General features: G+C 40.4%; 1 protein-coding gene across 14 annotated transcripts in view; it reads left to right on the forward strand.

The window, feature by feature from the left end:
• The window catches only part of PRDM5 (PR/SET domain 5), a 261033-nt gene that overhangs the window by 215329 nt on the left and 19984 nt on the right, over positions 1 to 25720 (forward strand). For 12 of the 14 annotated variants that reach the window (XM_081566398.1, XM_081566567.1, XM_081567450.1 and 9 more), the window contains one exon: positions 25199 to 25303. The exons of the other annotated variants lie outside the window; for them this stretch is intronic. In XM_081566398.1, the coding sequence (XP_081422524.1) occupies positions 25199 to 25303 (105 nt within the window). The remainder of the gene's footprint in view (positions 1 to 25198; positions 25304 to 25720) is intronic. 14 annotated transcript variants of the gene reach the window in all.

The following is a 25720-nucleotide window of genomic DNA, read 5'->3' on the forward strand; positions in this document are numbered from 1 at the left end:
TTCTCAGACACTCTCGTATTCCTACCAGAGACAGGCTGAATCAGCCCCAAAACTCAGCACATCAGTGGGGGAAGTTCTAGGGGTTTTCCTGGGACTAGTCTCGATAAGCGTTACAGTGAATTAATTGACTTCCCTTTAACTCAAACTTCTGTCGTTACCATATATAGCATATACACATTTACATATCATGTACACATGCACATATACATGTACCTTTCTTATGCATGTAGTTTACTGTTGCAACTGCAGCTCCTCCGTCTATTCAGTGAATGAATATATTTGGCTCACTGTGCCAGTGTAAGTTAAAATGAACATTTTGCTAGAATGGATATGCCTGACTGCTGTGGATCTATTATGTGTGTGTATGTGTGTGTTTATTTGGCTTTGTAGAGGCAACAGAAGTGAAGGAACTAAAATTAACGTGTTTTTAGACATGTAAGCAGTGTACCAAGTCATTGCCAAAAAAATGACATTCCATGTACAGTGCAGTCTTTTTACATCCTGGACAGTTTGTCACCAAGTAATATATGACTGAATGCCTGAATTTTGAATTTGTTAAATATTAAATTCTGTTTGTGTTTCCACACTGGTGGGACATGAGTGAGTTCTCTAACATCTGTCCTGTTAGGAGCTGTTGCCAGTGCCAAGGCTGTTGCAGGCTAGATGTCTGTTCCTTCTTATGCAATACTGGGCTTAGAGCCCCAGGGATCTGCTCCCCTCCCTGTCCCCAGCCTCATTTTTGTGTCTTGAGATGATCGATATCTGTTTTCATCCCTGTGTGAAAAGAGGTCTTTGGAGATTGGCGCTGTCCTTTCTCATAGGAAAGAAGTACATGCACTTACTGAATTCTCCCTGACTGTTTGCATCTCACTGTGGCTTGGTTCCTTTCTGTGCAAAATAAGATTATGTTAACTGACTCTCCCGCCAAGTGTATTATTTATGTTGATTTGACTTAATATCTGGCTACTATAGAAAAACCATTGCCACTGCACTTATAAATAAAGAAAAAATTTCTAAGAGATTGTACTGACAGTTCCTTTCTTACATGTTAGTGTATTCTGAAGGGACTGAGTCTCTAAACCAAAGAATAAATGTAAAGAATTAAATAAATAAAACAAGATCAGTATGCAAAGAAATGGTTCAAAATTGAGATCTGTGATTCCATCAGGTTCCTTGTGTCTTGGAATTTAGTAAAAAGAAGGAAACAGCCTCAATTAAATCTTCTTTTTTAACCTAATACATTCTGAGAGACTGAGTTGGACACTTTCTGATTTCTTTGGCAGTTCATCTCTGTCAAAATGCTCTTCCTTTATACAAAACAACAAAACAAAAACCAAATTCTTGAGGGAAAAGCATTTTGTTTTTTTTTCTGAGCAAAAGCTTGCCACTTTACTGTGAGGCACTGCTTTTCTTTGTCCTTATGACCCCAGGACCCTACTTAGGCACACTGGGATGGAAGCCACTCTTCTCAGTGGGGATCATCAGTACTTTTCCCGGTAGCTGAGCCCATCCTACCAGGAGAGGGTAGACGGTGGCTCTTTACGCCTGGGATGAGAGCTCAGGAGAGAGGATGAGGGGTGCTTCCAAAGGGCTTGTGTGAGCAGTGTCTCCTGGTTAGTATGTAGCTCTCTCAAGTGACAGCTGAGTGCATTTTCAGGGATGATGCATATAGTTCTCTAGATGGTATCTAAGTGGGACATTATATTTTGCAGTTGTTCCTAAATTCATGTAGTGCTGTTTAATAGAGAAAGCAGCTTGGCATCATCTTGCTATCTGCCCCTGGAATGTGGGACTTTAGGGCTAAAATAAGGCTAATCAGGTGTAAATGAGGACAGTTAGTCATGGTTGAGATAAACTATGGGGAAGTCCCTTCTCAAGGAACATGCATGTGTGCTGTCACTTCATTCCTGTCCAATTCTTTCTGACCCTGTGTTCTTTCTGACCCTGTGGACTGTAGCCTGCCAGGCTCCTCTGTCCATGGGATTCTCCAGGCAGGAATACTGGAGTGGGTTGCCGTTTCCTTCTCCAGGGGATCTTCCCGACTCAGGGATCGAACCCACGTCTCTCATGTCTCCTGCATTGGCAGGCTAGTTCTTAACTATCTGCACCTCCTGGGAAGTCCCTCAAGGAACATACTGAACCCAACATAATCAGAAGCTATTAGGTAAAAAGTCACCACTATTACCAAAAAAAAATATCAGGATATAATTTGTTTCTGGTTACTCTTCCAACAACACAAGAGAAGACTCTACACGTGGACATCACCAGATGGTCAACACTGAAATCAGATTGATTATATTCTTGCAGCCAAAGATGGAGAAGCTCTATACAGTCAGCAAAAACAAGGCTGGGAGCTGACTGTGGCTCAGATCATGAACTCCTGATTGCCAAATTCAGACTTAAATTGAAGAAAGGGGGGAAAACCACTAGACCATTCAGGTATGACCTAAATCAAATGCCTTATGATTATACAGTGGAAGTGAGAAATAGATTTAAGGGACTAGATCTGATAGACAGAGTGTCTGATGAACTATGGACGGAGGTTCGTGACATTGTACAGGAGACAGGGATCAAGACCATCCCCATGGAAAAGAAATGCAAAAAAGCAAAATGGCTGTCTGAGGAGGTCTTACAAGTAGCTGTGGAAAGAAGAGAAGCGAAAGGCAAAGGAGAAAAGGAAAGATATACCCTTTTGAATGCAGAGTTGCAAAGAATAGCAAGGAGAGATAAGAAAGCCTTCTTCGGGGATCAATGCAAAGAAATAGAGGAAAACAATAGAATGGGAAAGACTGGAGATCTCTTCAAGAAAATTAGAGATACCAAAGGAACATGTCATGCAAAGATGGGCTCAATAAAGGACCAAAATGGTATGGACCTAACAGAAGCAGAAGATATTAAGAAGAGGTGGCAAGAATACACAGAAGAACTGTACAAAAAAGATCTTCACGACCCAGATAATCACGATGGTGTGCTCACTCACCTAGAGCCAGACATCCTGGAATGGGAAGTCAAGTGGGCCTTAGGAAGCATCACTACGATCAAAGCTAGTGGAGGTGATGAAATTCCAGTTGAGCTATTTCAAATCCTGAAAGATGATGCTGTGAAAGTGCTGCACTCAATATGTCAACAAATTTGGAAAACTCAGCAGTGGCCATAGGACTGGAAAAGGTCAGTTTTCATTCCAGTCCCAAAGAAAGGTAATGCTAAAGGATGCTCAAACTACTGCACAATTGCACTCATGTCACACTCTAGTAAAGTAATGCTCAAAATTCTCCAAGCCAGGCTTTAGCAGTACGTGAACCGTGAACTTCTAAATGTTCAAGCTGGTTTTAGAAAAGGCAGAGGAACCAGAAATCAAATTGCTAACATCTGCTGGATCATCAAAAAAGCAAGAGAGTTTCAGAAAAACATCTATTTCTGCTTTATTGATTTGCCAAAGTCTTTGACTGTGTGGATCACAATAAATTGGAAAATTCTGAAAGAGATGGGAATACCAGACCACCTGACCTGCCTCTTGAGAAACTGTATGCAGGTCAGGAAGCAACAGTTAGAACTGGATATGAATCAACAGGCTGGTTCCAAATAGGAAAAGGAGTATGTCAAGGCTGTATATTGTCACCCTGCTTATTTAACTTATATGCAGAGTACATCATGAGAAACGGTGGGCTGGAAGAAGCACAAGCTGGAATCAAGATTGCCAGGAGGTATAAGGGAGTAAGTGAAGTCGTTCAGTCCTGTCCAACTCTTTGTGGCCCCATGGACTGCAACCTACCAGACTCCTCTGTCCATGGGATCTTCCAAGCAAGATTACTGGAGTGGGTTGCCAGTTCCTTCTCCAGGGGATCTTCCCGACCCAGGGATCGAACTTAGGTCTCCCGCATCGTAGGCAGATGCTTTACCATCTGATCCACCAGGGAAGTTTGCAGATGACACCACCCTTATGTCAGAAAGTGAAGAAGAACTAAAGAGCCTCTTGATGAAAGTGAAACAGGAGAGTGAAAACGTTGGCTTAAAGCTCAACATCCAGAAAACTAAGATCATGGCATCCAGTCCTATCACTTCATGACAAATAGATGGGGAAACAGTGGAAACAGTAACTGACTTTACTTTTTTGGGCTCCAAAATCACTGCTGATGGTGATTGCAGCCATGAAATTAAAAGATGCTCACTCCTTGGAAGGAAAGTTACGAGCAACCTAGACAGCATATTAAAAAGCAGAGACATTCATTTGCCACCAAAGGTTTGTCTAGTCAAGGCTGTGGTTTTTCCAGTAGTCATGTATGGATGTGACAGTTGGATTATAAAGAAAACTGAGTGCCGAAGAATTGATGCTTTTGAACTGTAGTGTTGGAGAAGACTCTTGAGAGTCCCTTGGACTGCTGGGAGATCCAACCAGTCCTGGAGATCAGTCCTGAGTGTTCATTGCAAGGACTGATGATGAAGCTGAAACTCTAAACCTTTGGCCACCTGATGCGAAGAACTGACTCATTTGAAAAGACTGCTGCTGGGAAAGTTTGAGGGCAGAAAGAGAAGGGGACGATGGAGGATGAGATGGTTGGATGGCATCACCGACTCAACGGACATGAGTTTGGGTAAACTCCGAGAGTTGGTGATGGACAGGGAGGCCTGGCATGCTGCGGTTCATGGGGTTGTAAAGAGTCGGACACAACTGATTGACTGAAGTGAACTAAACTCTTGATGATAGTAGGTTATTATTTTTAGGAGTAGGAATGGTATTTGCAGAAGCTATTTGGTATACATCAGTCTGCTGGAGTCTGTGTACTAACTCCAGAGAAGACAAAAAGTTTTCACGAAGAACTCACCCAATTGTGAAAGACTGAGCTTAATTTACTTACTGAACAAAACTGTATCTGATGAAAAGGGTAAAAATGCCAATTTTATGAATTCTTCCATTTTTAACATTTTACACAGACCTACTTTTTGTCACAATACTTTGACTTGAGTACATTGAAATTTCACGAGATCTCTGCCAGGACAACTGTGGAATCCTCACCTGTGCAAATAGACAGGCTGTTTTCTCAGGATTTTTGAGATTTGAAAGTGTCAGGTTTATGCTACTAGCTCCTTCCCATCTGTGCAGCGTGTTGATTCAGAGAGGTAATTTATATTGATGATATGAATTCCTCTGACTTCTGCCCACTCCTTGATGGTTTTGTTTCCCCTGTTGACATGAACTTGGCTGGAATGACCGCTCTGTTGGTCATGGGTGAATTGGTTGCATGTGTGATAGCACCTTTCTGCTGTGTTCTGATTATTTTCAAAATTGTGCAATGGGATAAGTATGTTACTCCTTCACAATTAAATACCTCTTTTCTGAGCCTTTGCATTTACATAATCCTGTCTCCTGGAGATCTCTGAATAAGCTTTATGGTTTTATTCAAGATGGATTTTACTTGCAGCCTTTACATCTGTCAGAAAGCGTGCTTGTTATTTTTGGAAGTAGGCAAGTTGAGTCAAGTAAATTCTCTGTGGACTGATTGGATCTGCCTCTTAAATGTCATCTGTGACTGTATTGAATTCTCATTCACATTATTCTCTGTACCCCTACATTATGCCCCCTAAATCAGCAGGGGTGTTTGATATGTGCTAAATGTGCTCTGTTCCCAGTTGTGTCCGACTCTTTGCCACCCCATGGACTGTAGCCCGCCAGGCTCCTCTGTACATGGGAATTCTCCAGGCAAGAATACAGGAGTGGGTTGCCATTCCCTCCTCCAGCGGGTCTTCCCCACCCAGGGATCAAACCTGCATCTCCTGCATTAGCAGGCAGATTCTTTACCACTGAGCCATCTGGGAAGCTCTGTGCAGAATACCATATTTCAGCTTGTGTAGCCATGAAACCTCAGGCTGATAGATGAGTACACCCCAACTCCATCTCCTCCCTCTGCCCTGTCTTTGCTTCGCAGATCTGTTGGACTCTCTTGAGGATAAGGGCCACATTTTAAACATCTTGTGTTTCCCACAGTTCCTAACACAGTGTCTTGCTCATTATACCTGGGGACTTTTGCTGATAAGTTTATCCTCAGTTACATCATCATCTGATCATGGCAATTTTCTTGATTGCTGTCAGCTCACTTATAAAGCTTGAAACATTTAAATTAATTGGTTTTTAACCTTAAAATACTAATTCAGATATAGGAAGGGGCCTTTTAGAGGAAGTGGTTGCTATTTTTCTCTCTAAATTTGCCTTTAGAGATGGATTACTGTGGCTGAGGCTACACATTTCTTAGGAACATTCCACTGGTAAATGAAGATCCCTGGAACATGCAGAAACAATATTAGGCTGTCTTAAAATTGTAAGACTTACTTTGATTTTCAGTAGCAGGTTTTGGGGATACAGCAAACAAAAATGTTGAAGACTGTATGTGACAAGAGGAAGGCAGGTGCATTACCAACCTGTGACCTCACAACTCTGACGATTTGTTCTCCTAGTTGGGTTCCATTTAAATTGTTATTTGAAATTCAGCATTTTTGCCTTGAACACAATATTTGTATTTTTGATCGTATTTATTTCCTTCTGTTATCTTTCCTTTATGCTTTCATTGATTTACATTTAATCTTGAAGTTTAAAGGTGATGAGCATAATCTTTTCCTTGTTATACAATTTTCCTTTTTATATGATTAGTCTTCTTTTGTATGATTTTTGAGGATAAAAAAGCTAAACAGTTATTATGCAGAGAAATAGTTTCCCTTTAGGTAATTTAAATAACACTCTTTCACTTAACCAGTATTCCTTTTCTTCCAAAGATTACAAAGTAAATTTTTTACAATGCACAGATCTCATAGCAGAATCTTTATCAGCGAATATGTTTTTAGCTCCTTTTGAACTCCATGCGTATGAGAAAAACACTGCTGTCCAAAAGAAGACTCCCTTCCATTTTCAGAGCTGGGCTTCTTAGACTGTGTTGTATGTTATCACTTTTGATAGCCAGCCACTGACTTAGGTTTCTTGTTCATTGTCATAGCGTTATGCTTCAGTGTGAGTGTGACGTATTCTCTGTCACTGGAATAGGGATGTTGGAATATGATGTGATGATTGGGAAATGTATTAATCGAAGGCAGAATGACTTCATATCTACATAACCAAAAGCCTAAATTAAAAGGGCTTAAACTGCGACATTTACTAAGTCCCATGGCAAGACTTTCAGAGGTCAGGCCAGCCTGTGATCGGTTCACACAGGGGCTCAGCAGGGTCTTAGGTAACCCAGGGCCTCTCCTCTCTCCTGCTGTCCTTAGCCAGCTCCTCAGGTGCCACCTCCACACACGGAGGCCTCAGCTGACACAAGAGGCCTTTCTCTGAATCCCCTGCAGATTCACTTTCTCTTCAGTAACCACGAGCATGACATATGCTCCAGTCTAAACCTATCCAAAGGAAATGGAGTTGCATTTATTGGCTTAGCCTCGCAGTTCCCACATGAGTCTGCATATGAAAACCTCATGGGCATCATTTGAAAACGCCGGACCCCAGATCCCATGCCAGTGCAGTCATACTCCCTGGGGGATGGGTCACCAGCATGTGCAGTTTTTGAAGCTCCCTGGGTGATTCCAGGGCAGGCCAGTTTGGGGCCAAGGCTGCGCCTGATGGACGTTCCCGCTCTTCGCTGAGCTCTGAGTCATCTGTTGTGGTGTGTTTGACCACGGGAGGGGTGGGTGTGGGGAGAGGAGCCACAGAGTCACCACAGTCCCTGGCTCTGAAGTAAGAGGGGCTTATTTTGAGTTCTGCCCTCTCTGTCCTAGTGTGCAAACCTTGCTCATGTTTTCAATTAAGATTTCTTCACATGAGAATAACAATACCAAATTTGCAGTATGGCTTAACAGTTAAATGGGGGAAAAATCCTCCTCTAAAGTTCCTAGCACTTTGCCCACCACAAAGTAGGCAGTCTGTTAGCATAACCACAGTGTCCTTGTGGTAAAGCGTAAGTAATAGAAGGGGAAATAGAAGTTATTGCTGCTGTTGTAATTATTATTATGATAATTATTACTTGAGAGGATGGAGGGCCAGATCAGAAGTTTTCACTGCTGGCTGCACATTAGAAGTACCTCAAGAGCTTTTAAAACACTCCAATGCCTGATCCCACTCAAGACCAGTTAAATCATTCTCCCTCGGGTGAGACCATCATCAGTATTTTAGAAAAAATTCTCACATGACTTGGATGTGCAGGCAGGTATGAAATCCTCTAGGCTAGAGATTATAAGAGTGAAGGTGTGAAGGAAATTTTAGTTCCCTTGGCTTATCTGACTGTCCCAAATGGACCAGATTGAGTGACCCCTGTGGTGGCAAGAAAGCGTGGTTTGTGAGCTAGTTCAGGCAGTTCTTTGCTTGCTTTATGCCAGGCAAGTTCCTTTGTCACCTCTGTGCTCTCAGTGGTAGGACCTTTCTTCCAGCCATGTCACTTCCACACATTATTCTATGGGCCTCCAGAGTGGAGGAATTAAAAAGCCATGGAGTGCTTCCTTGTTGCTATTTAAAGTCTATATACAACACTTCAATATAAAAATTATGTTCTGTTTACTGTGCACGTTTTAAGTTTTCTTTATGTGAATTGTGCAATATATTTTCCTAGTTTCCAGAAGCTGTGTTTTCCATTAGCTACAATACAAGATCAGTTATGGATGTGTTGTGCAGAAACCTGCTCTAAACATGCTCCTACCTTTCTTCAGGCTTCCTAAGAGTTACAGTTTTTAGGTGCATTGTTTACTAGGCGATGTGTATGTTTTGTGACATGTTGAAAGATCACACTAGCTAATAAAATAAGATGGTGAATAAAAAGCCACAAAAGCTATAAACATCTGTAAAAGAAGTTTTCTAGGCAAGGCTGCTCATTAGACGGAACCTGGGAGCATGTTGACTGTGTGCAGCTGGTGGCCCATGCACACTCAGAAACGGGGCAGCTAGGGGGAGCTGTGGGATACACGGCCTGCCGTCTGCCAGCCCCGCCTGTCCCTTCCTCGTGTGTAATAGGAACCCGCCTCAAAATTCCACCTGCAGTTCGGTTGCAACTTGGATGTTTTATACACCCAAGTTGTCACCTCTTGGTCACAAAGCTGGTTGTTACTGAGAATCAGGTGACTCCAAAGAACAGTCTGGAAATCTCAGCGTGGGCGTCCCGGTGTGTGCCATGCCGAGAAGCGCATGTCCTGGCTGGCCTCTGGTCCACTCAGGGCTGCCGCAGGGCGCGCCTGGTGCTTCCTGCTCCTTGGAGGGTCTGCACGTGGAATCCCTTGTGAAGTCCAGATGCTGACCCCGTTACACAGATGACCTCAGCCTGTAGGAGCACAAGGCACCCCTGCTCTGGACACATGTCTGAGCGAACAAGCTGGGCATGCAGGGCTGGGAGAGCAGAGCTGGGTTTCCGACTATGTTGCTGGCCTGACCTTGTCTCGCTGCTGATGTCAGGGTAGTCAGGGGAGCACTGGGTCATCTCTGAGAAGCATCTCTGACTGTTGAGGTGCAGTCTTTACCCAGTTCATCTTCCTGATGTCAAAAGTGGTCCCTCTAAAAAAAAAGACAGAATCTTTCAAGCAGAATGGTAGTATTTTAAGTTTTAAAATAACATGAAAGCAAAAAAAAAAAACAAAAAACACAGAACCCTTTTAACATTTTATGAAGAAAATTTGAAACCTGCAGAAGCAGAGAGAACAGGATAATGCAGCTACATGTACCCTCGTCCCGGTTCAAACAAATTTTTCTTTCTTCTCCATTTATAATCTCCTCACCACCTACAGCCATGAAGCTTGGAATTTTTGTATGTAATATTAAAATTATATTTAATTCAAGGTTTAGGTATGATTATATTTTAGAATTTGTCCACCTGGCTGATGATAAAATTGAATCATGGACATCTTATGATCATATATTTTCATTCTAGACTAGTTTTATTCAAAGTGTGGCTGAAAAAATAGTACCAGCCCATAAGCTCTTTGTTTCTGGTCTGTGGTAACTATGAAAATTGTGAGGAAGTGTTCAGAATTTTTATAGCATTTTGACATCATTGCACATCTAATTGCATGATAATTTTATTTCACTAATTAATTTAAAATGTATTTTAGGGAAGTATCAGTCATCAGCAACATTGAGAAAAATACAGTCTTTGACTGTGGATAGTTTCAAAAGCATTCTCTTTTACCGTGCTTCTGTGATTTTACCACTCAAGATAAATTTGGTGTTGGCAACATCCAGAGATCTTTTTTATTAAAACTTTCTATTTCATATTGGAATATAGCCGATTAATAGTATGTTTGCTCTCTACCTCTGTGTTTGTATTTCTGCTTTGAAAATAGGTTCATCTGTACCATTTCCTAGATTCCAAATATATATGTTAATACGTGATGTTTTTCTCTTTCTTAGTTCACTCTGTATGACAGACTCTAGGTCCATCTGTGTCTCTGCAAATGGCACAGTTTCATTTTTTATGGCTGAGTAATATTCCATTGTATATATGTACTACATCTTCTTTATCCAATCCTCTATTGATGGACATTTAGGTTGTTTCTATCTCCTGACTATTGTAAATGAACACTGGGGTATATGTGTCTTTCTGAATTGTGATTTTCTCAGGATATATGCCTAGGGATAGAATTACTGGATCATGATAGTAGTTCTGTTTGTAGTTTTATAAGGAACCTCCATAGTTTTCTCCATAATAACTCTTCCAATTTACATTTACACCAACAGTGTAAGGGATTTCCTTTTTCTTCACACGCTTTCCAGCATTTGTTATTTGTAGATTTTTTGATGATAGCTATTCTGACTGGTGTGAGGTGAAAAACTTAACTATAGTTTTGATTTGCGTTTCTCTAATAATTAGTTATGTTGAACATCTTTTCATGTGTTTGGTGGCCATCTGTATGTCTTTGGAGAAATGTTTATTTAGATCGTCTACCCATTTTTTGATTGGGTTGTTTGATTTCTTGGTGTTGAACTGCATGAGCTGTTTGTGTATTTTGGAGATTAATCCCTTGTTAGTTGCTTCATTTGCAGATATTTTCTACTGTTCTGAGGGTTGTCTTTCATCTTGTTTGTGGTTTCTTTTTCTGTTCAAAAGCTGTGATGTTTTGCTAGGTCTCATTTACTTTTTGTTTTTATTTTCTTAACTCTAGAGGTGAGTCAAAAAGATCTTGCTGTGATTTATGTCAAAGAGTGTTCCTTCTATCTTTTTCTCTAAGGGTTTTACAGTGTCCATCCTTATGTTTAGGTCTTTAATCCATTTTAAGTTTGTTTTTGTGTATAATGTTAGAGAGTGTTCTAATTTCATTTTTTTTTTTTTCACATGTAGCTGTCCAGTTTTCCAGGCACCATTTCTTAAAGAGGCTGTCTTTTCTCCATTGTATATTCTTGTTTCCTTTGTCATAGATTAGGTGACCATAGGCATGTGGGTTTATCTCTGGGCTTTCTTTCCTGTTCCATTGACCTATATTTCTGGTTTTTTGCCAGTACCATACTGTCTTAATTATTGTAGCTTTGTAGTATAGTCTGAAGTCGGGGAACCTGGTACCTCCAACTCTCTTTTTCTTTCTCAAGATTTCTTTTGCTCTTCAGGGTCACTTGTGTTTCCATACAAATTGTAAAAAAAAAAATTTGTTTTAACTCTGCGAAAAATACCATTGGTAACTTGATATGGATTGCATTGCATATGTAGACTGAGTTCAGTCGCTCAGTCGTGTCCAACTCTTTGTGACCCCATGAACTGTAGCACACCAGGCCTCCCTGTCCATCACCAACTCCTGGAGTCCACCCAAACCCATGTCCATTGAGTCAGTGATGCCATCCAACCATCTCATACTCTGTTGCCCCTTCTCCTCCTGCCCTTAATCTTTCCCAGCATCAGGGTCTTTTCAAATGAGTCAGCTCTTCACATCAGGTGGCCAAAGGATTGGAGTTTCAGCTTTAACATCAGTCCTTCCAATGAACACCTAAGACTGATCTCCTTTAGGAGGGACTGGTTGGATCTCCTTGCAGTCCAAGGGACTCTCAAGAGTCTTCTCCAACACCACAGTTCAAAAGCATCAATTATTCAGCACTCAGCTCTCTTTATAGTCCAACTCTCACATCCATACATGACCACTGGAAAAACCATAGCCTTGACTAGACGGACCTTTGTTGGCAAATGAATGTCTCTGCTTTTTAATATGCTGTCTAGGTTGGTCATAACTCCTTCCAAGGAGTAAGCATCGTTTAATTTCATGGCTGCAATCACCATCTGCAATGATTTTGGAGCCCAAAAAAGTAAAGTCAGCTACTGTTTCCACTGCTTCCCTATCTATTTATCATGAAGTGATGGGACTGGTGCCATGATCTTAGTTTTCTGAATGTTGAGCTTTAAGCCAACTTTTTCACTCTTCTCTTTCACTTTCATCAAGAGGCTCTTTAGTTCCTCTTCACTTTCTGCCGTAAGGGTGGTGTCGTCTGCATATCTTAGGCTATTGATATTTCTCCCGGCAATCTTAATTCCAGCTTGTGCTTCTTCCAGCACAGCGTTTCTCATGATGTACTCTGCATATAAGTTAAGCAGAGTGACAATATACAACCTTGACGTACTCCTTTTCCTATTTGGAACCAGTCTGTTGTTCCATGTCCAGTTCTAACTGTTGCTTCCTGACCTGCATACAGGTTTCACAAGAGGCAGGTCAGGTGGTCTGGTACTCCCATCTCTTTCAGAATTTTCCACAGTTTATTGTGATCCACACAGTCAAAGGCTTTGGCATAGTCAATAAAGCAGAAATAGATATTTTTCTGGAACTCTGTTGCCTTCTCGATGATCCAATGGACGTTGACAATTTGATCTCTGGTTCCTCTGCCTTTTCTAAAACCAGCTTGAACATCTGGAAGTTCATGGTTCACTTATTGCTGAAGCCTGGCTTGGAGAATTTTAAGTGTTAATTTACTAGCGTGTGAGATGAGTGCAATTGTTCGGTAGTTTGAGCATTCTTTGGCATTGCCTTTCTTTGTGATTGGAATGAAAATTGACTTTCCAGTCCTATGGCCACTGCTGAGTTTTCCAAATTTGTTGCCATATTTAGTACAACAGCATTATCTTTTAGGATTTGAAATAGCTCAACTGGAATTCCATCACCTCCACTAGCTTTGTTTGTAGTGATGCTTCCTAAGGCCCACTTGACTTCCCATTCCAGGATATCTGGCCTAGGTGAGTGATCACACCATTGTGTTTATCTGGGTCGTGAAGATCTTTTTTGTACAGTTCTTCTGTGTATTCTTGTATTCTTTTCTTAATATCTTCTGCTTCTGTTAGGTCCATAGCATTTCTGTACTTTATGGTGCCCATCTTTGCATGAAATGTTCTCTTGGTATCTCTGATTTTCTTGACGAGATCTCTAATCTTTCCCATTCTGTTGCTTTGGATAGTGTAGTCATTTTCTCAATATTCTTCCAATCCAAGAACATGGTATATCTCCATCTCTTTGTGTCAGCTTCAGTTTCTTTCATCAGTGTCTTATAGTTTTCTGCATACAAGTCTTTTGCCTCCTTAGGTAGGTTTATTCCTAGGTATTTTATTCTTTTTGTTGCAGTGATAAATGGGATCGTTTCCTTGATTTCTCTTTCTGATCTCTCAAAGTTAGTCTAAAGAAATACAAGAGTTTTCCATTTATATTTGTTCAGCATTAGCTTTCTGTTTGTAAACTATTCATATGGCTGCATCGGGTCCTAGTTGTCTCCCGCGGGGTCTTTTGTTGAATGCGGGACTCTCTAGTCCTGTCTCCTGGCTCAGTTGTTGCAGTGCGTGGGCATACTTGTCCTATATCATGTGGGATCTTAGTTTCCTGATCAGGGTTTGAACCTGCATCCCCTGGATTGCAAGGTGGATTCTTAACCACTGGACCACCAGGGACATCCTTGTGCAGTAGTTTTGTATCCTGCAGTTGTACCAGATTCATTGATTACCTCTTGTAGTTTTCTGGTGGCATCTTTAGCATTTTCTATGCATAGTATCATATCATCTGCAGACAGTGACGGTTCTACTTCTTTTCAAATTTGAGTTCCTTTTAATTGTTTTTCTTCTCAAATTGTCATGGCTGGGACTGCCAAAACTGTGTTGAATAATAGTGGTTAGAGTGGACATCCTCCTCTTCTTTATAGTCTTAAAGGAAATGCTTTCAGTTTTTCTTTAAAATGATAGACCAGCATCACTGATGAACATAGATGCAAAAATCCTCAACAAAATACTAGCAAACAGAATCTAAAAACTACATTAAAAGGATCCTATATATCATGATCAAGTGGAATTTATCCCAGGGATTCAAGGATTTTTTCAGTATACACAAATCAATCAATGTGATATACCATAATAACAAATTGAAGAATAAAAACCATATGATCATTTTAATAGATGCAGAAAAAGCTTTTGACAAAATTCCACACCAATTTATAATAACTCTCCAGAAAGTGAGCATAAAATAATCTACCTCAACATAATAAAGGCCATATGTGACACAGTAACAGCAAACATCATTCTTCATGGTGAAAAAACATATTTTGAGTAGTCCCAACTTGGGTGCTGGTGCTGTTTATATCTACTGGATGCATAGGACAGCCCCCCGCCCCACCACTACACAAAAGATTACCTGCCCTGGATGTCAGTAGTGCTGTGGCTGAGAAACTCGGCTCTAGACCCCAGTGGGACGTTATGCCTTGTCTAAGGAAGGTTTGGCAAATGGGTCTTTATCAAGGTGGTGCAGTTGGTAAAGAATCTGCTTGCCAGCGCAGGAGATGCAAGAGACACAAGTGTGATCCTTGGGTTACAAAGATCCCCAGATAAGGAAATGGCAACCCACTCCAGTATTCTTGCCTGGACAATTCCATGGACAGAAGAGCCCGCCATGGGGTTGGAAACAGTTGGAAATGACTGAGCATGCATGTATGTCTTGTCAAGGTGCAGGCTGGAAAGAGGCTAAAATTGTCTATAAATCATCTGGAGGCACCATATCCACTCAGGAAATTAGTGAGACATTTTGCAGATCGGAAAATTTGAGGGTTATATGACATTGCCTGAAATCTTTTAAAAATATGATGCAGCCCTTTTATTTACAAGTTTCCCATTTCATCTCTGCCAAGCTTATAGTTTTTTCAACAGGAAAAAGTCAACCACTGCTATGTTGCTGTTGCTGTTCAGTCACTAACTTATATCCAACTCATTGCAACCCCATGGACAGCAGCACACCAGTCTTGTCCTTCACTATCACCTAGAGTTTGCTCAAACTCATGTCCTTTGAATCAGTGATGCCATCCAACCATCTCATCCTGTGTCATCCCCCTCTCTTCCTGCCTCAGTCTTTCCAGCATCAGGGTCTTTTCCAGTGAGTAGGCTCTTTACATCAGGTAGCCAAAGTACACGGTTGATTTCCTTTAGGATGGACTGGTTTGATCTCCTTGCTCTCAAGGGGACTCTGAAGAGTCTTCTCCAGCACCACAATTGAAAAGCATCAGTTCTTCAGTGCTCAACCTTCTTTATAGTCCAACTTGTACATCCGCACACGACTATTGGAAAAAGCATAGCTTTGACTACAAGGACCTTTGTTAGCAAAGTAATGTCTCTGCTTTTTAGGTCTCTGTCTAGGTCTGTCATAGCTTTCCTTCCAAGGAGCAAGCATCTTTTAATTTAATGGCAAGAAAGTAAAATCTGCTTCTAGTTTTTACCCTTCTATTTGCTATGAAGTGATGGAGACCAATTGCCATGATCTTTGTTTTTAGAATGTTGAGTTTTAACTCGTTTAAACAGTGTTTTCACTCTCCTGTTTTACCCTGATCAAGAGGGCCTTTAGTTTTCCACTCTCTGCCATTAGGATGCTGTCATCTGCGTATCTGAGGTTGTTGATATTTCTCCCAGCAATCTTGATTGCCACTTGTGATTCTTCCAGTACAGCATTTGGCATGATGTACTCTGCATATGGGCTTCACTGGTGGCTCAGATGGTAAAGCTTCTGCCTGCAATGTGGGAGACCTGGGTTTGATCCCTAGGTTGGGAAGATGCCCTGGAGAAGGAAATGGCAACTTAGTCCAGTACTCTTGCCTAGAAAATCCCATGGGTGAAGGAGCCTAGTAGGCTACAGTCCATGGGGTTGCAAAGAGTCGGACACAACTGAGCAACTTCACTTTCACTCTGTATATAAGTTAAATATGGATGACAATAAATAGCCTTGACGTACTCCTTTCCCAATTTTGAATCAGTCTGTTGTTCCACATCTAGTTATAACTGTCCATTCTTAGCTGCATACAGATTTCTCAGGAGACAGGTGAGGTGGTTTGGTATTCTCATCTCTTTAAGAATTTTCCACAGTTTGTTGTGAGCCACACAATCAAAGGCTTTAACGTAGTCAAATGAAGCAGAAATAGATGCTTTTTTTCTGGAATACTCTTGCTCTCTCTATGATCCAGAGTCTATTGGCAATTTGATCTCTGGTTCTTCTGTCTTTTCTAAACCCAGCTTGTACTGCTGAAAGTACTTGGTTCGTGTGTTGCTGAAACCTAACTTAAAGAATTTTGAGCATGACCTTGCTAGCATGTGAAATGAGGTACATTTGTACCATAGTTTGAATATTTTTTGTTACTGCCCTTCTTTGGGATTGGAATGAAAACTGACCTTTTCCAGTCCTATGGCCACTGCTGAATTTTCCAAATTTGCTGGCATATTGAGTGTACCACTTTCACAGTATCATCTTTTAGGATTTTCAATAGCTCAGCTGGAATTCCATCACCTCCACTAGCCTTTGTTCATGGTAATGATTCCTGAGGCCCACTTGACTTCATGTTCCAGGATATCTGACTTTAGATAACTATGGTGAACACAACATGGTGGTGATCTCAGTCATTAAGACCTTTTTTGTATAGTTTTTCTGTGTATTCTTGCCACCTCTTCTTAATCTCTTCTGCTTCTGTTAGGTCCTTACTATTTCTGTCCTTCATTGTGCCCATCCTTGCATGAAATGTTCCCTTGATATCTCTAATATTCTTGAAGAGATCTCTGGTCTTTCCCATTCTATTGTTTTCCTCTATTTCTTTGCATTTTTCACTTAAGGTCTTCTTACCTCTCCTTGATATTCTCTGGAACTCTGCATTCAGTTTGGTATATTCCCTTTCTCCTTTGCCTTTTGCTTCTATTCTTTTCTCAGCTATTTGTAAAGTCTCCTCACAAAACCACTTTGCCTTCTTGTATTTCTTGGGGATGGTTTTGGTCACTACCTTCTGTACAGTGTTATGAACCTCCATCCATAGTTCTTCAGGCACTCTGTCTACCAGATCTGATCCTTTAAATGTATTTGTCACTTCCACTGTATAATCATAAAGGGTTTGATTTAGTTTATACCTGAATGGCCTACTTGTTTTCCCTGCCTTCTTCAGTAGTGTGAATTTTGTAATAAGGAGCTGATGGTCTGAGCCACAGTCAGCTCCTGGTCTTGTTTTTGCTGACTGTATAGAGCTTCTCCATCTTTGGCTGCAAAGAATATAATCAGTCTGTTTTTGGTGTTGACCATGTGTCCATGTGTAGGGTCTTCTCTTGTGTTGTTGGAAGAGGGTGTTTGCTATGACCAGTGCATTCTTTTGACAAAACTGGTAGCCTTTACCCTGCTTCATTTTGTACTCCAAAACCAAACTTGCCTGTTGCTGGATCGACGTATCTCTTGACTTCCTACTTTTGCATTCCAATTGCCTATGATGAAAAGGACATCTTATTTTTGTCTTAGTTCTTAAAGGTCTTGTAGGTGTTCACAGAACCATTCAACTTCAGCTTCTGGGACATAGACTTGGATTACTGTGATGTTGAATGGTTTACCTTGGAAATGAACTGAGATCATTCTGTCATTTTTGAGATTGCACCCAAGTACTGCATTTTGGAATCTTCTGTTGACCATGAGGGCTACTCCCATTTCTTCCAAGGGATTCTTAACCAACAATAGTAGATATATGGTCATCTGAATTATATTTGCCTATTCCTGTCCATTTTAGTTCACTGATTCCTAAGATGTCGATGTTCACTCTTGCCATCTCCTGTTTGACCACATCTAGTTTACCCTGACTCATGGACCCTAACCTTCCAAGATTCTGTGTAGTTTTGTTCGTTACACCATTCGACTTTACTTTCACTACCAGGTACATCCATACTGAGCATCATTTCTGCTCTGGCCCAGCTGCTTCGTTCTTACTGGAGGTATCAGTAATTGCCCTCCACTCTTCCCCAGGAGCATATTTGTTACCATCCCATCTGGGAGTCTCATCTTCTGGTGTCACTTTTTTTTCTTTTTTTTTTTTTTGCCTTTTCATACTATCAATGAGGTTCTCATGGCAAGAATGCCATTCCTCCTCCAGTAGACCACATTTTGTCAGACCACTTTTCACTATGACCTGTCCATCTTGGATGACCCTGACAATGTGGCTCATAGCTTCATTCGGTTACACAAGCTCCTTTGCCACAACAAGGCTGTGATCCATGAATGGGATCCACTGCTATAGCAGCTGAGAGAACGGAGAACTAAAAATAAAAACTTAGATCATTTTTATTTAGATATTTCATATCTAAAAAATTATAACTTACCCACATGAAATTCATGCATTTCAGAAATTCATAATTCATATATAAGAAATTCATGAACCTCTGCTTCATGAGGGGTTTTGGATTTCCTTTTAAGCTTAGATATAGAAGGTGATTGTCTGGTAAAAGCCTTTTTTCCTGAACTCTAACAGGGTAAATATTAACAGCCCTGTGTGTGCTGTGCTTAGTCACTCAGTCATGTCTGACCCTTTGCAATCCTATGGACTATAGCCTGCCAGGCTCCTCTGTCTGTGGGGATTTTCCAGGCAAGAATACTGGAATGGGCTGTCGTGCCCTCCTCCAGGGGATCTTCCCAACCCAGGGATTGAACCCAGGTCTCCCACATTGCAGGAGGATTCTTTACCAGCTGAGCCACAAGGGAAGCCCAAGAGTACTGGAGTAGGTAGCCTATCCCTTCTCCAGGGGATCTTCCTGACCCAGGAATCGAACCAGGTCTGCTGCATTGCAAGTGGATTCTTAACCAGCTAAGCTACCAGGGAAGCCCATTAATAGCTGTAAGTTGCCTTCATCTACAAAAAGTAATCAAATGAAATTTGTAACAAAAGATCATTTAATTTTTACGTATCTGTGTGTATGACAGTGAGTCAGAGACAGTTGTTTCTATATCTGATTCCTCCTTGTGAGTTTCTTTTAAATTGATCTTGATATCCAAGTTGCTCACATGGAAATGATTTCATTAGTAGCATAGACTCTCTTGGTCTCATTGCAGCTTTGAGCAAGACAAATAAAGAAAAGCTTTGTCCATCAGGTGCATTCATATAAGATATAACAACTGAGTGTTTCACAGTTTGAACCCACTCATAAGCAAACTGTATGTTCAGAACACCACAGACTCTGACAGTCCTCACCATATATCACTAGTTGTCCTGGGTTCTTTTAATTGCTTACTAAGTATCCTTTTTAATTGTATTGAAGTCAGGCTACCAGTGCCATGAAAAAGTTACTAATCAGCATTGCATGACTTTCTGACATTGTTTATATTGACCTCTGACAACAAGGGAAAATGCTCATTTGTGATATGTCATGTTTCTATTTGATGTGGCCTAGCATGAAAACAGTCCTAGAGAATCTTCGGATTATGTATCTGCAGCATGTATATAATATACCTGTTATCCATCCTTGTCTTTGGTAGTCTGTTTAATAGTGGGGCATGCTTCTTTACCTCCCGGCAAGCAATTCTTAAGTACGAGAAAGCCTCCAATAAATTTCTGTTTCAAAGAACTTCAACACTTATATCCCTTCAAAATTTACAAACAGTGTGACTTTTTTTTTCCTTCAGAGCCCTTTCATGGTGTTGAATTTTTTTAATTCAGCTTGTTTTAGCAAAAATGTAACATTTGAAGTTCCTGTTCTTTTAAGAGATGGGTCTTTGCTCGAAAATATGACCTTTTATTAGCTACATCACAAGGTGTAGGGTATAGAGCTTTATAAATCCTGCCTTCTGAATGAATTCTGCCAAATGTTATTTGATTAAAGCCTGGCTGATTAGACTGCTGATGAATTCTGCCTTTGATCGATGATGCTGTTTAACTGACAAATAGATTGCCTCCATTTAGTAATGACTGCCCAGTTACAATGACAAAGGACAAGCTATTTGCCAGTTAATCTGTTTAATCATTCAGAAATAGAATTAATCAAGAACCTAATCATTTTGTCTCTAGTTAAATCTAGCTAATGAGTTAAAATGTGTGATTTATGCTATGCATTCCACTCTATTCTGAAACAGTGTTATAAACAATTTCCTTACTACTTCTTTGGATTAGATTTTTGTGCAATTTAAATATTTCATAATGGAGAGAAAGATAGATGAAGAGAACTAATGAAGTTAGGATGTGACTAATGTTAAAATGATGATATTGTGTGTGTTCTTTGTGGCAGAGGAGTGGTGGGGCCTTTGAAGGTCCAGCGGTAGCCAGACATGCCTGCCCTCCAGCCACACTAGCCTGCAGGTGGTTTTCTGGTGTGCCCTCGAGAAGGTGGTATTAATTAATAGGTAGTTCAGCCTCAGCTCTGCTGCCTAGCCTGATAGTAAGAAGTCAGAAGCCTGTTATGCCTTCCTAAGCTTTCTCTGTCACATGGTCCCTTGTCTTGTCACCACTAATGATGCAGCCATCATCTCCAGTGCACCTTATGGCAAGGATAGGCAGTGAAGATTAGAATTGAAGTTCTCATGCACCCATGCACACAAGCCTGGATTTGTCAGGACTGTTAGGTTAGCGTTAAGTGTACTCAGGAACATTCCAGAGCAGCAAAAATTATTTTCACAATTATCAGAGAAAGGAAAAGGACTAATATACCCATTGTAGTAATATACCCTGTACTACTCAGCTTACTCTCTCTGTTCCTCTGTGTTTACCTTGTGAAGGGTGGTATTTCTTTAACTTAGCTGATTGGGAGTAATGGAAGAAATTAGGAAGGAAGGGAGATGAGGGTTTCTTTTTTGAGAAAGAAAATGCATTTATTTCCTCCTATTTGAGTTCATTTGATGTTCCTAAATTTAAGATAAGTGACCTGTAATATCCTGTCTCTTCTTGTGGTATAAATGCGTTTTTTTTTCCAGAGGAGGAAAATTACTGATATAAATACTTAGAACTATATTTTTCCTTAAAAAATTTTTTTTTTAAACTGGGAAACAGTTGAAGACATAATAGATGCTAAGAATAAGGCAAGGAGATCCAACCAGTCCATCCTAAAGGAGATCAGTCCTGGGTGTTCATTGGAAGGACTGATGTTGAAGCTGAAACTCCAATCCTTTGGCTACCTGAGGCGAAGAGCTGACTCATTGGAAAAGACCCTGATGCTGGGAAAGGTTGAAGGCAGGAGGAGAAGGGGACAACAGAGGATGAGATGGCTGGATGGCATCACCGACTTGATGGACATGAGTTTGGGTGGACTCCGGGAGTTGGTGATGGACAGGGAGGCCTGGCGTGCCGTGGTTCATGGGGTTGCAAAGAGTCAGACACGACTGCGCGACTGAACTGAACTGAGAGCTAAACCACAATGTTTGTGTAAAATAATAATGATTACATACTGGGCATTAAAAATCAAGATACAAATAATACACTGTTCAGTTCAGTTCAGTCACTCAGTCGTGTCCGACTCTTTGCGACCCCATGAAATTGCAGCACGCCAGGCCTCCCTGTCCATCACCAACTCCCGGAGCTTACCCAAACCCATGTCCATCGAGTCAGTGATGCCATCCAACCATCTCATCCTCTGTTGTCCCCTTCTCCTCCTGCCCCCAATCCTACCCAGCATTAGGGTCTTTTCCAATGAGTCAACTCTTCGCATGAGGTGGCCAAAGTATTGGAGCTTCAGCTTCAACATCAGTCATTCCAATGAACACCCAGGGTTGATCTCTTTTAGGATGGATTGATTGGATCTCCTTGCAGTCCAAGGGACTCTCAAGAGTCTTCTCCAACACCACAGTTCAAAAGCATCAATTTTGCAGCGCTCAGCTTTCTTCACCGTCCAACTCTCACATCCATATGTGACCACTGGAAAAACCATAGCCTTGACTAGATGGACTTTTGTTGGCAAAGTAATGTCTCTGCTTTTAAATATGCTATCTAGGTTGGCCATAACCCTCTTTCCAAGGAGTAAGCGTCTTTTGATGTCATCGCTGCAATCACCATCATCAGTGATTTTGGAGCCCCCAAAAATAAAAGTCTGACACTGTTTCCCCATCTATTTCCCATGAAGTGATGGGACCAGATGCCATGATCTTAGTTTTCTGAAAGTTGAGCTTTAAGCCAACTTTTTCACTCTCCTCTTTCACCTTCATCAAGAGGCTCCTTAGTTCTTCTTCACTTTCTGCCATAAGGGTGGTGTCATCTGCATATCTGAGGTTATTGATATTTCTCCCGGCGATCTTGATTCCAGCTTGTGCTTCTTCCAGCCCAGAGTTTCTCATGATGTACTCTGCATATAAGTTAAATACGCAGGGTGACAATATACAGCCTTGACGTACTCCTTTTCCTATTTGGAACCAGTCTGTTGTTCCATGTCCAGTTCTAACTCTTGCTTTCTGACCTGCATACAGATTTCTCAAGAGACAGGTCAGATGGTCTGGTGTTACACATAACATGAAAGAGCATTCTATACAGGGCATGCTAATTAGTACATGGGAAAACAGATAAACTTTAGATTATGTTAAACATACATAGTAAAAAAAATTTTGTGGATAACCACTAAAAGAGAAGAAATAGAGTTTGTATGTTCTATAATAATACAGGATCAATCCAAAACATGTAAGAAAATATAAGGGAGAAAAACTTAGGAAATGGCAAGATAAACAAAGCACAAAATAAAATGTTAGAAATTTATTTAAATATATTATTAATAATGATAAATATTAATAAATAAACATCCTGTTGTATTTTATTATAATGGTAATATATTCTAACTATAAATTTTAAGTGATAATAACAAAAAATAATAAAAAGCAAAACACTAACTTGAAAAAGTGACATTAAGTTTGGATTAAAATTTTTCAGTTGTATGCTATTTACAACAGATGCTCATCGTACCTAAGATATAGACTGTTTGAAAGTAATAAAGATGGATATATTAGGCAAATACTATTTCCTCTTTTTTTAAAGTGAGATATAGTTGACGTATAACACTAAGTTGAGGTTGTGCAATGTTGATTTGGTATGTTTGTATATTGCAATATGATTACATCATAGTGTTAGCTAAAACCTCCGCCATGTCATGTAATTATCATTTCTGTTGTAAGAACACTTAGGCTCTAGTCTTTTATCAGCTTTGTGGTATATACTACTGTACAGTTGACTATATTCACATTGCTGTGCATTTAGTCTCCAAACTTATCTTCTAACTCCAAATTTGTACCTTTGACCAACATTTCAACAAGTCTCCCAACCCTCAGCAAACACTAATTTTAAAAAGCTTTTATAGCCATAATATTAACAAATTATTTTAAGGTGAAAAGGATGATATAGATAAAGAAGGTCACTTAAAAATGATAAAAGGTCCTATTTTCCCAGGAATGTCATAGTTTTAAATTTATGTATACTCATTGTATATATGAGTTTCAAAATTTTTGTTAAACTACAGCGATAGAATTCTAAGAATATCCTAGATTTTGAAGTGTAAAGTTATTAAAATGATGAATCTTTCTTTAAAAATATGTGTTTGTTTTATTTGGCTGCTCCAGGTCTTACTTGTGGCACATGGAATCTTTGTTGCCATGTGCAGGCTCATCGTTGCTGCACGTGGGATCTTAATTCCCTGACCAGGGATCAAACCTGTGCCCCCTGCACTGGGAGCACAGTCTTAACCACTGGACTGCCAGAGAATTCCTTAAAATGGTTTATTTGCTTTGTAGAGCTACTTGGCCATTCCCAGAAAAGCTGAAGGTGCAGTCCCACCTCCAGATATACATACTGTAGGAAATTATGCTTGCTCATCTATGTTCAAGTATTCACTTGTAAGAATGTTCTGAACAACATTATGTATAAGAATGAAAAATTGAGGAAAACTTAAATATCCATCGCAGCAGAATGTACATAATTAAATTGTGGTGTTGCCATTGAATGTAATACTATACTCATTAAGAATGAATAAATAGGAGCTACATGTGTTCACAAAAATATTCCATTTCTTAAGCTAGCTGGTGGGTGTATATATGTGATTATTTACATACTGTTTTGTAGGTCTGAATATTTTTATAATAGTCTTTTAAATACTAAGGAGAAAGTATACATAGAGACATGAAATTTAAAAATATATGCATACTACCTCAATTCAAAAAGCATCTATAGCAATATTTTTAAGCTATATTTGAAAAAAAATCTTATTGCAGTTTTACTTTAAACAGATCTTTTAATCAATGCTCTATTTAGTAACTGGCCAGCTGTTTTAATGAAGCAATGTTAATTAATTTATTTTGCAGTTTATTTCAAGCTTAAAAGATGGTGACTTAAGTTTCTGGTATCAAAGATGGCTAAGGAATTTGGGTATTTTTTCCTTGTTCTGTGGAGATACTCTTTTCCTTAAGAGTCTATGATCAGCTATAAATAATGCCTCATTTTAAAAAGTAATTTAGATTTTTTCAAAGAACATCCTTCCTAGGAAAAAAAAATGTTGGACAATAAAAATGAAAATATTTAAAGTCACAGTCTAGTTCTAAGGTCTTAAACTTACCCTCAAGACTTGTTAAACATTTGGTCTGGGCTTTCATTTCCAGGAATCCCTTTGAGACAGTGAACAGTTTGCAGTGTACACCAGGGGTCCCAAACTGTTTTGTTCGACGATGCCCTTTTAGGAGGCTCTCCAAGATGAAAAGAAAACCTCAGAGTGCAGTCTAGCAAGTGGTTAGGTCACAGCAATCCTCTAGAATCTCCCTTTGGACAGTCAGGACTGCATGGAAAGAAATCTAGTGACTGTGATGCTGGAGCTGTGAAACACCTGGTCATCTTAAGACTGCCCAACAGGTTTTGAGTACTCCTGTTTTCCCCTGAAACTACAATAATTCATGGCCCCTCTGAGTGTGCTGCCGCACCCTGCAGAACTAGATAAAAACGCTCCTGTGTACACCTTCCTGAGGGTGATTGTGCACTCACTCGCATTCCTGGCCTCTTCACTGACTGCAGGAGAAGCCATACAAGTGCTCCGAGTGCGGCAAGGCCTTCAGCCAGAAGCGTGGCCTGGATGAGCACAAGAGGACGCACACCGGAGAAAAGCCTTTCCAGTGTGACGTGAGTTTGGCTTCCCTGTTTCCTATTGTCCTCTTGTAACCTCCAGAAACAGGAGATATATACGTGGGGGGGTTGGGGGGGTGGGGAGGGGTGTATCCATGCGTCCTTTTCTGCATGTGTGAGTGAGTGTGTGTGTGTATACACACACTTTGCAATGCTAGTCTGTCTATTAATGCCTTGTGCTCCTTATACCTTCTGATTGCATAATCTGTGTAACCACATGGTAGCAACTTTTTTTTACCCTAGTTTACTGGCAGCACCGGAGAAGGCAATGGCACCCCACTCCAGTACTCTTGCCTGGAAAATCCCATGGACGGAGGAGCCTGGTAGGCTACAGTCCATGGGGTCGCTAAGAGTCGGACAGGACTGAGCGACTTCACTTTCACTTTTCCCTTTCATGCACTGGAGAAGGAAATG

Source organism: Giraffa tippelskirchi, chromosome 1 (assembly GCF_054371585.1).
Source record: "Giraffa tippelskirchi isolate mGirTip1 chromosome 1, T2T-mGirTip1v1.2.pri, whole genome shotgun sequence".
Lineage (NCBI taxonomy): Eukaryota > Metazoa > Chordata > Mammalia > Artiodactyla > Giraffidae > Giraffa > Giraffa tippelskirchi.